At 36.7% G+C, this 12,100-nt stretch overlaps 1 protein-coding gene across 1 annotated transcript in view; it reads left to right on the top strand.

The window, feature by feature from the left end:
- luzp2 (leucine zipper protein 2) overlaps window positions 1–12,100 on the top strand; it is a gene marked incomplete at both ends in the record, with an annotated part of 154,761 nt that overhangs the window by 89,640 nt on the left and 53,021 nt on the right. Inside the window, one exon of the mRNA XM_079245056.1 lies at window positions 4,589–4,651. Within this exon, the coding sequence (XP_079101182.1) occupies window positions 4,589–4,651 (63 nt within the window). The remainder of the gene's footprint in view (window positions 1–4,588; window positions 4,652–12,100) is intronic.

Here is a 12,100-nt window from a genome sequence, read left to right as displayed (position 1 = left end):
AAAAAAAATCCATTGTCATCCATGAAATTAGCCATGTTCCAGTTCATTTCCAGGTGTGTAACCTCTTATGGGGTAATTAGTGTCACTGTCATGACACTATCATCCTGGCCTTTATGTGGCTAATTTAGGTTGTTGTAATTCAAATTGACTTTATTTATCCGTTAGAAATTTATTTGCAAAGGAGACAGTGCTACAGACACAATAAAGACATTAAAACATGTATACAGAACACTTCCATTCATATTGTTCAGTACAATAAAAATATTTTATAAATGAAGTAAAATTGAGAGTCACATTATCCAAATCAGCTATTTAACAAACAGATAGAGGTTGAGACGAAACTAAAGGATGCCGTCTTTGTCCTGAGTGAAAGGGACCTGTCCTGAAGGTAACAGGGTGTTGTGAGAATTCAGTGGGTGTGTGGAGTCTGTGGAGGTCTGTGCAGCTTTTCTCAAGACTTTGGTATGGTCTCTAAGCGACTGAATGAACCTTTTCAATGATTTCATTGTTGACTGTGAGTGAAGGTGTTGTGAAGTGGCTATGATGGAAATAATCGACTCATTCTTCAGTCCTGAAGCAGTTTTCCCTCCACCATAGTGAAAATGAGTCAAATTCTGTCTGCAATCATCCAACTGTGTTTGTAGCGTGCATGATTATCGCGTCATCTGAGTACTTGATGTAAGTTATTCCCGGTATGAAGCTCCAACAGTCATTGGAATACAGCATGAGTTGTATATCCACCTTCAGCTTTCATCATTAGCATTAAATAAATTGCCATCAAATCTTGTACAGACCTGAAATTACCTTAGTCATTACATGATTTTTCATTTAACCCCATTGCCAGGTCAAACCATCATTTGTACCAAGTTGAATTGAAGAAATTCCCATCAGTGTAAGATGCACTTACCGTATGACCCCCCCTTATTGTCATGTCTGGAGAGACAGCAGAATGATTGTTGGTTGTGCTTCAGCTGGTAGAGTGACCTTTTCCAACTGGAAGCACTACATTTGACTCTGTAGTGTGTCTTTCTGTTGATGTGCCTTTGGACTAGATACATAACTCCATGTTCCCCCATAGTACTTACTGGGTGTGTGCATGTATAAAACTCCATTGCATATGTAGGTGGATGAAACTTTTTCTTTTAATTAGATTCATTATTCTAATCATGAATCAGTTTCTTAAACAGAGTAAGCAGAGTTAATGTGTCGTACAGTTCTGCTTTAACAACATACAGGAAAAGTTGTGTTTTCCGACTAAATTCCTCTTTTAACTTCCTAACTTTTTCACTTGAACTGATATAAAACAAACATTCTTTTGAGTGTGTATTTAACACAGTAGACTGGTGACTTTTTTAACCTCCTTTACAATAAAAACCTAAGGGCAGCGCTACTGTTTTCCTTTTCTTTTTTTCCTTTTTGTTGCTGTTTTGAAACATTCCTGTGGGCTGTAACAGTGACTGAAAGGCACAAACATGGACTTTGATGTTATCAAGCCCTGCTTTCGGAAGTGAGTCAACTGTTAAGACTCACTTTACTATTCCCTGGGGTCCAAACCTGGCATGAGGTCACCAGCCCTATGCATCTTTTCCTTTTTGTCCTCAGGACTATCTTGATGACCCCTCTGAAGGACGTCCAGCACTGGAATAAAATCCTTTTTTGCAGAACCGATAAGCAGAATGAGACCAAATCTTGACCTATCTGTCTTACATGCGGACCAGATTAATTCCTTTAGATTTATAGTTGCCCATAGCAGGAGTTTGCCAGATGTTTGAACTTCAATCAGGCTGCAACAAGTACACACACTCACACACACACACACACACACACAGACAAGCCATGGGACTGCACCAACAAGACATCTGAGCTCATGATAAAAGGATTTCCATAGACAAAGATATCACTGTGACACAATAAGCGTATGGGTTATTAAATCAGGCACACAGTGGAAAATAGGCATTTGCTCACAGTAGGAATAAACGCCTCGGTGTTGCATATGCACGGAAATGAACAAATCTGCGATTAAACATTAGTGGACACTTGTTATGCTACACTAACTTTGTAAAACATGAGAGGGATATCATCTGTGACAGGGTTTTTCATCACAGTTAAAAAGGCTTTAAGCCTTGATGGGTGGCCATCTGAACGGTGATAAACTGTTTTTTTAAAATGTCTCTGCAGCAAAGGGCCTCTGTGCCACCGCCAGTTTATAAAGAACTGTGTTTATCTATGGTGAGGACATAAGTTAAATGACTTGGATGTAAATTTATCAAACCTGCAAAATCTGGGAAAATGAAAGACAGTAAATCAAAGGTTCAACTTTTTTCTTTTTCTATCATTTTTTTTCTGTGATTTGCTTTTGCTGCCGTTTAATGAACTCAACAGTTAATGTAAATAAAATGTACAAAATTTCTTTTTTATGCAATAAAAAATATTAGAAAATCCAGATTCTTCTTTTTTTATGCATTTGTTTTTTTCTTTTTCTATGTTTTTCTCTTAAATTATTATTTTTTTTATTTTCTCATTTTTGAGGGATGTGATAAAGATTGAATACGACCTTTGATGTTACTGTTGACCTGCTTTGGGATGTGAGTCAGCTGGTCAGGTCTAATTCACTCCTCCCCAGGGTGGCTCTCTGGAAAGTGGAGATGATGTAACCCTGAATTATGAGGGAGGAAATACAAGAAAAAATACAAACATAAATCAATAAATAATAAAATCCTGCAATGAAGGGAAATGCTTTTATGTTTCTGTCAATTCATCAGGCCAGATATATGCCTTGTCCACTGAAACATGAATCAACCTTAATATTTCTGATTTTATTCTGTAATGTTTTTTTTTTTTTTTAACTGGCCTGACAGAAGTGTTGTCTTTGCAAGTAAAGCCTACGTAGAAAAGATTTTCCTTTTCTGATGTGGCATAGAGCCCTCTTTTATAAAAAAAAAACAAACAAAAAAAACCAAAAAAAAAAAACAATACAACTAGTTGCATTTGCAGGCAGATGAATGTGTGATGAAGGAAATGGGTGATAATCTGTATCTGAAACATTCAAAAATACAGGCTTGAGCAATATATGCTCAACTTTCTGCTAAATATTTGCTAATGCTGTTTATGGACATAATCTAAGATATTTGTAGATATTTGTAAGCAGAGGTAAACAAGGTCAGGGAGGCCAAAACTAGTTTAACTGCACAAACATACAATAACTAACTGAGCACAAGTAATTTTCTACAAGCCGGATTTTGAAAAAATGTTGCAGAAATGTTAAAGTACAATAATTCACATTTACTTTTGCTTTCATTATATTTCAGTAAGCATATCTTTATTAGATTTCTTAATATACATCCTTTTGTTCTGTTGCTAAAATATAAAGGTTTTTTTCTAGCTTTTCTTAATTATTGTCACTCTTTCTGCTACAGACTATAGACAGATACATTTTTTTCCAGGTGTATTTTACCAAACTTGTCATGCACATCTCAAGGTGTGTAGGTAGTCAAGACCACTATCTGTACCTTCTCATTCTGCACCCATCTTCCTGTGACACATGAATGTGGTTTTGTATTGTTTTGATTAAAATTGCATGTAGGTCCCTTGAAAAGATGTTATCTGAAAAGCAGCATGTGGTGCTCCAAAATGTCATTACCCTTTTCTGCGTAATGCTGCTGTCATAGAAGCATAGATGTGCGTTTCCAAGAGCACAGATACAGCCCGGTATCACAGAGCCTGATTGTCCATAACAGTCTGAATGGTCCTTTTCTTAATAATATGTGGAATAGGATTTGGTCTTTCCACAATACTATGCTGATGTTGCCTTGTAGGTTTTAGAAAATTTCTGTTTTTATATGATGGTTTTAGGCAGTTGTATCAGTAATTAATATTTACTGACCTTATATTAGAAGAAAAGGCTATGATGGATGGATGAATGGATAGATAAATGACTGGATGGATGTGTGGGTAAGTGGGCTATTTGTTGTCCTCTGACGACTCAGGAACCAGTGCACATTTACATGTTTGCACTCCTTGAATTGTAAAATGATGTTATAAGCAAAAAGATGAAGTACTATGTTAATCATCTTTGTTCCCCAAAGATGGTGTAGTTTTTTGGGTTTTTTTGTTTTTGACCCTGGTCATGACAACACATCTTTTTAAACATAATTATGTAATTTACTTCAATCGATTTACCGCAACATTTTATAGCCTCATGCCAAGCTCCCCATCATATGTCCTAGCTCTCATTTCTTTAACCTGAGATGTCCAGCAGCCTTACACTCAAAAGGAAACTTAAATCAACAAATTGAAGAAAAACACAAAAAACATTGTGGGTTTAAATAAACTGTGATGAAAAAAAAAACTCAAAGCAGATTTTAGAAATGAATGTTCTTCTGTGTTGCATATTTAGTCCCAGCTGATTTTAGTTTGAATTACTTCTGCGTTGCTTGTTCAGTGATCAAACAAACACACACACACACACACACACACACACACACACACACACACACACACACACACACACACACACACACACACACACACACACACACACACACATAGTGTAGTTTCTGACTGTCTTTTGTGCTTTTTCTGTCCTCAGATTAAATTTATTAAAGTGGAGATGGAGAAAAAAACCAAAATCATCAAGGATTTACAACAAGAGGTGAGTCATTAAGTACAATCCAAAGGCTGAACAGAGCTGCAATACACACTTATGAGGTATATGTACATGTTTGAAGTCAAAGTGGTACAATTTTCTTTCATTTAGCAATCAGAAACTTCCCTCCCCTTGTCTCTACTGCGTGTGTTCTATTCATAATCATTTTCTGAGGTCGCCGGATTTTCGGTCAATCATCAGCAGAGATACATTGGCTTGAACTTTTATTGGAAATCTATTTGATCATGATTGCAGACATGAGTATTGAGGTTTGTCCTGCTTGAGAACGTGGCCTCTCCACTCATGTCTCTCTGCATGGTTGTTAAATAAAGTTGAAGAATTGTTCACATCATTCCTTTTTTTTGGTTTATTTCTTTGTTCCGTTGATTTTGGGGAGTAGGTCGAGAAGATCCAGTATTTACTCCTAATGTTGTTGAAAGCCAAGAAAGAACTTGAGACAATCAAGACTTTTGTAACTTTGGAACTGAAGTAAATGTATATGACATCATATCTTCTGTCATTTGCCTTTTCATATGGAAGGATCAAATAAAACCACTGAAATATGCTAAAAAAAAATAGCTAATATAATTTACCTTTGAAGGCATCATGGTTACAGTCCAGCTCCTCCTTCCAAAATATCATTACCATAAAGCAGCTATCGATGTACACAATAATCTCCCTAAAACTAAGAGCTGGCAAACAGCTCTGCCAACTGTGAGAGTAGAGTTAACTGAGCTGTAATTGAGAAGACTCAACAAATTAGAAGAGCATTTTTGTGAATCCCTTTTTAAATCAACTGAAACAGGGCTGTATTTAATCAGATTTACATGGCGGGTATAAGAACCAGACTGTAAGTCGCTATATAGGAAAACATTGTCTCTTAAACCCTCTGCTCTCCTTACCAGTGTTTCTCTCATGACATTTTAGACTCTGCATTAAAGTCAGACACAGGCTGGGACATATGTGACCAGAAAAAGTCAAAGAACTGTTCATGAAGTTGTGCTGTTTGAAATGATATAAAGTCATTTTATTTTATCCAGAAAGCCAATTTTCTGGATGACTTGAACTGTTCAATGTTGCAGCTGAATACTGGCTCCAAGGAACTTTTTTTGTAATCACTAAAAAGATTTTATTTCATAATGAATAATAAATTGGAGAGTTGTGATGTTTTATCATGTTGCACATGAAGTGTGTGATCAGGATAGTCATATGGTTGTGATTGGATGTCAAGTTATTATCACTGAATTGATATTAGGGTCTATCAGAAGTGGTTTTTAGGGAGAATGATTTTAAGATGGACTTGGATCCTGCTGGGATTCATCAGGTTCTCACTGAGCATTGTAATGTGCACATTTGCCACACAAATGGCACATCGCTGTTGATTCGCATATTTTTTTTTTTTTAGCTGGAAGCTTCTCATCGTCTTCTTTTCAGTGTAACTTCACTACATGAGCTGCAAAAGAGAAAAAAAATCATGCATCTAGGATTTTCTTGATGTCTCTATGAAACTCTTACCATTCTGGAAAAAGGAGATTTCATCATTTTGTGTTTCAAAGAGGAAAAAGACAAAGCGGATTCCGCCATTAAAGTTAGTAGAGACTAAAGATTACAGTCTTGCAAGTTGTGCAGCTCTTTTATTTTCTGTTTAGAATCATCGCTGATCTAAACGATAAGGAAACTTACTCATTAGTGTCAGTAAAAGATGAAATTGTTGAAAATTTATTCAGACATTTTGAAGTTAATTGCTTGAAAGAAAAAGGAAACAGAAATATAACCAAATAAAAATAAACATTTTAAAGTAACAAGCAGGGACGTGTGTACTAATTTTCAATTAATACTTCATTTTTCCATTTAATGAAAAGATTTGTAATTATCATCCCTTTCCGGGGTAATTACAGCGTCAAACAACTGTATTTCAATAAAGGATAATATGATGAATAGCTTTTCCGACATGTTTCTTTTTTTACAAATAGCACCTCCATTAAGACAAACATCCCCTCAGAGCCATGAATTCTATCAAAGCCAATTTCATATCTGATCACTGATGTGCAGTAAAAGCAAATGTCTACAGATAAAAATTGAGGATTAAGTGAAATTGAGTGAGACGGGCGACGGGGTGCATGTTATGTTTTGCATCGAACAGTCAAGGTAAAGTCAGATTGCAGTCTATCTTTTGTGTGGAAGACATCAGGTCTACCTTATTATGCAGAGCAATGATGGATTTGATGACTAAAAAACAGTTTCTGTTTTACATGATACTGTTTAGTTTGACAGCAAAGATAAAATAAGAGAGACGGATATGTATTACTCATAAAGTTCAGCCAATTAACAGCAATAATAAGGCGACACATCAGAGCTGGCACCAGGTAAAAGAGGTATCATCAGAGCTTTCATTCCCTTAAAAAGAGTTAACAGGTAAATTTGAAAGAATCTTAATTACAAGAAAAAGATGATGAAGTAGAAAAATAAATACCATGCTAAAAGCAATCAGTAGTGATGGATGAGTCGGTGGAAAACCTACCAATCACCACATATTGAGTAAGAAATTTGAAGGTGTTTCTAACTTGAAGATGAATGAATGAAGCTTTGATTACCACAATAACATGTTGAATAGGGTTTAGATTTTTTGCCTGTTTCAGATATTAAACCTCAGTCACATAAGCCGACATGTCTGTGCCATTCGTACCTTTTTCAAATTATTATTATTTTAATCGATCTTATTTTTTATGCAGACGACCCGTTTTTGACACAGGCTCATTTGAGCACCCAACCAGCTCTCAGCTAAGCTTTCTCCATAAACAGTATTGCTTCTCTCTCCACTAAGATCAGAGAAAATCAGAAGACTTGTCAGTGAATCTGTGATTTGTTGCATCAAATGCACATCCTTCACAGCTTAGCCTTCAGTCCAGCGTCGTTTGGTACGAGTTCCGGACCAATTCCTCCGCTTGGTCAGTGGTGGAAACATAAGGACTTGTTACTCAATCCAGTTCCCAGAGAAAAGAAGCTTTATTTTATCCACAAGTAACCAAGTTTGCATTTCAGCTTAGGGATTGTAGTAGAATCAACCAAAGTGTGATCTTTAAGATTTGAGGTCATTTTCAGAGTGAGATTCTTCATCACAGAAACTGCTCATCAGGAACTGGAGTTTCTTTCGGGAATTTCTTTCCTTGATCCACCGTTTCGGGTTTAAGCAGAATTCCATGGGGAGATATTTATCTTACCCCTGAAACTGGTGAAGGATGTTACCAGTAACTGAGCCTTCAGGTTCCAGTGATCCAATGTTTCTCAATTCCAGCACTCAGAACCCCCGTGCTCTGCATGGTTTTATGGTAACAACAACGCCTGAATGAAATAAAGGCTCTTCATCAGAACCTGATGATGAAGTTCAATAATCTGACTCAGGTGCTTTGGAGGAGGATCATGTCTAAAACATGCAGGGCAGGGGGGGTCCTGAGGACTGGAACTGGGAAACATTGCAGTAATCTCTGATTGTCCTAAAAGTCTTTTTTCATGCTTTTCCATCGCAGTCATGTAACATTTGTTGACAACAATAGTTTGTCAAATCTGACAACTGTTGTCACAATGCATGTGTTTGCTTCAGTCAGCAGACTGAGTCAACTCTGCAATTAGTGAATCTGATCAATGAAAGCAGGGGTGTCCAAAGTCAGTCCTGAAGGGCTGCTGTCCTTCAAGTTTTCTATGTATCCCTGCTCCAACACACCTGCTAACATTACATGGATCCAACAACCAATGAAGTTTTGCAGAATGATTGATTTGAGCCAGGTGTGTTGGAGCAGGGACACATGGAAAATCTGGAGGATCGTGGCCAATGAGGACTGCAGCTGGACACCCCTGAATGAAATGTTCATCTCTAGTCAACTAAGGCAGTTTTCTAAAGCATAAAAAAATCAAGTATAAACAATGTTATTATTTAACATCGACAGGTTTTGTTTATTATTTTTATTTTTCATTCTTGTTTAATTCTTTAGTAGGAAACATTTCGACAGGGAGTTTCAGAGAGTTGTACTTTAACAAGGTTATTTAGCCACATCTGTCATGTGTCACCTCTGTGCAAATGCAAAAGACAGTGGCCATTTAAATCTATTTGGATTCCTCTAAAAATGACCAGAACCAACGAAGTTCCAGAGAATTTTCTGAATCTACCTTTACTTTTACGGAGGACCAGGAGGGTCCTTTGAAATAACTATAGAACATTTTAATGATGAATCATTAGTTGTGAAACAAGAAATAAAAACTGCCCAAAATAATCTCTAATTCAACAGTTATTTCATACAAGAGAAATTTGCAAAGTGTTTTGCAAACAGCTGGTTTAACTGGAAGAGCAGCTGTGAATGGTTTACCTTGGTTTTTACTGCTTTTGATCCTTTCTGGCAAACTGTTCATCATGCATGTATTATTTACAGAAATGATAATAGGCGATAAACCAAGAAATTATGTGACTGAGGTACAGGTTTTTCCTTCAGGCATGAGCAACCATTCATTACCTCCATCACCTGCCGCCAACTCAGTCATTTTTCTGCTCTGCCAGATTTCATCTGCCTGTTTTAAGGCGACACATCCTGACCTTTTAGTCCTGGTTAGTTTCCAGCCAGTCACTCTTAGAGGAAACCATTCTACACATCGCTGGTTCTCATTCGCCACAGTTCCAGTCACATGATGAGACGCACTAACACCCACAAAGTGTAAATCTGTGCACGGATGGAAGTGTATCAGTCCTGGCACGTATTTTCTCCAAAAGGGGGACATTTTTATGTCACATAAAAGGGTTTAGAGGCTGAAAATGTCGAGATTATATGACTTTTGGAAGTCGAGGGCAAAGTATTGTTTATGGTTTGCTTGTTCGTATCAACCATTTACAAGAGCTGCCTGTTTGGGTGCCTTCCTCGTGCTAACTTGAAATATCCAAACAGAGAACCAGTGCTGTAGCTGCCTCCTGCTGAAATATAATAAGAACAGTGCCGGAATAAATTCAAGGAGACAAAAGCCTTCATAAATTTCTGCAGGCATATTCATTGAGGGGAAATACATAGAGGAATTCTGAATCCAAACAGAGGGGAGGGAGTTCTTTGTTCCACTCTTCAAATCAGTAACTTTTGGTTTTATTCAAATTTCTCCGCATATAGAAGCAGTAATTTGTCATTTGCTGTTTGCCTTTGTTAGCAGTGCTACTACTCTGTAAAGTTGTTTCAAAGTTATATTAAAAACCTCAGTTTTTATTTTATGTTTTATTTTTTTTTTAATTTTATTTCCAGGCTTACAGGCAAAAAAAAAAAAGAAAAGAGCTAAAATATTAAACAGAAGATTAGTGGAAAAGTCTGCGGGACGTTCACCACAATCCATCGTGACGATAATGCTTCCAGTGGATTTTTAAAAAAAACAAACTGTGTTTTCTCTTTGTAAGAGTTAGACTGCAAACTTTATTGTCTGTAGCAGCTGCTGCTGTGATGTGCTGGAGATTTTTTTTAGGCTCTTTTCTTTGTTATCTTATGATCAGCAAGGCCTCTTATGCAACAGATGACGTCAGAAAGAGCAACTTTGTGACCTACTCCACACTTTGTCTTAATTGCTGTGTTGTTGTTGTTGGTTTGGTTTGGGTTTTTTTTTAATTAGGACTGATAAGGCCCAGCTTGCATATCTACATAGATAGTTGGACCTGATTAAAACCATTTGTGAGGACTGTTTCCTGACAGGGAGTTTTCATGAATCAAGGTCAAAGAATAATAAAAGTGTGAGTGCAGAAATTCTGCCATACCTTGTCAGTGATGGGATCTGGATTGGCAGGTAAACCTTAAAGCCCATCATGTGGGATCAGTATCTCATACTAGCACGAGGGTGTGTTCCCTGTGGGACCTTGAGGGCGGTCTGTATTAAATCTGAATTTCCTTCCAACACTGCCAGAATGCTGCAGTGTGCAAAACTATAAACTGCAGTTACCCTCTGTGAAACCACATATGCAGCTATTATATTTACAAGGAATATTTTTCACTTTAAGAAATCTGAACAGCCAAATGTCATACTTTTAATTTGGATCCTTTGCTACGCAAAAGCTGTTCAGTTCACAACCTGCTGTTGTATTTCTAACATGTCATTTGGCAGCACTTTCTGGTCCAGTTTGCCTGTGCATGTACAGTTTTCTCTATGTTTTTTATCTATACCATTTAAGAGTCTCATTATATACAGATTACAATTACTTAAAAAATATTTTACTATATATATATTCATATATATAATCTCACACTCTTTGTGATCAGTTGGGCAAGAAATAATCAGTTTGGCATAAATTTGATGAATTTCTTGAACATTTGGCGACATATCAACAGCATATAACTGCAGGTCCTGTGTACTTCAATTAAAAGCTGCTCAAAGGAGCTAAGAATGCTTCTTGAAATCAAAGCACCTATGGGTTATTTCATTTCTATATTGTATTATAATCATAATTGTTAAAAATGTGTACAAAACATATAATTTAACCTCAGAGCTGCCACATTTCTGCTTTTACCACCAGATTACTTCTTGTCTTCAGATGTCCCTGTGAATGTAGACCTCTGAGTAAATCCACACAGTGCTGTTTTACAGCTAAAAAGTTTTATTTACAGATATGATTTACAAGGCATCGGAGAACTAAAAGAACAGAAATAATCAGTGGCAAACTTGATCCTGTAATCAATGGGGTACTTCTGAATTTTGCATTTGCTTCAAGAGAAAAATCCCAAATGATCATTTGCCGTGTGTGGGACATAAATCAGTCACCATGACTCTTACAGTCGTACATAAGTCTAAACTAAAGACTAAATTAGTGTCTGTTTGTTTCGTGTTCAATGCTAGATTCTTGCTCTGTGTAGCAACATGGGAACTGGTGCTAGAAACCTGTTGAAAGCAGGTGCTGGCAGACTCCATGTGTCCAGAGAGCTAGAGTCATGCTGTCACTAAGCAGCTTCATTTTATTCCTCTCAGTCAGCCTTAGATATTGATTTCTGGCCCTCAGCTTCTAGAGAAGTGACCAGTTTTCTTTGGTATTCGGCTGTGACATCATAAAGAGGATGGTCTATGTTTTTTTATCGAAATGCATCCAAGTGCATCACAGAAGATGAAGGCTGTGATGGCGGAATTTTCTTTGAGATGCTCGGATTACATTTTGTATCTTTTTTTCTGGCTTTATTGTAGCCAAAAGCTGTTTTAACAAACACTGTGCCTTCAAAGGATGTTCAATTTCAAACTGTCTTGACACCATGTCAAGACATCAGAAAGTACTTTAGGGAATAAAATATAGGCTTATTTTAGAAAATCAACTCTTGGAAAGTCTTTTAAGTAATCCAAACTTATTCTGATGGAAAAGAGCTCCTCTTATTAGACTGATAATATAATTCTTTTTAGTGTATTATGCTACTTCTACTCAATTAAAAGAAATATTAGTGTGATATAATCCCACATAAA

Source organism: Telmatherina bonti (genome assembly GCF_933228915.1).
Source record: "Telmatherina bonti genome assembly, chromosome: 1".
Taxonomy (NCBI): domain Eukaryota; kingdom Metazoa; phylum Chordata; class Actinopteri; order Atheriniformes; family Telmatherinidae; genus Telmatherina; species Telmatherina bonti.
The sequence above is the reverse complement of the archived record's forward strand: the minus strand, read 5'-3'. Positions and strand labels throughout refer to the sequence as shown.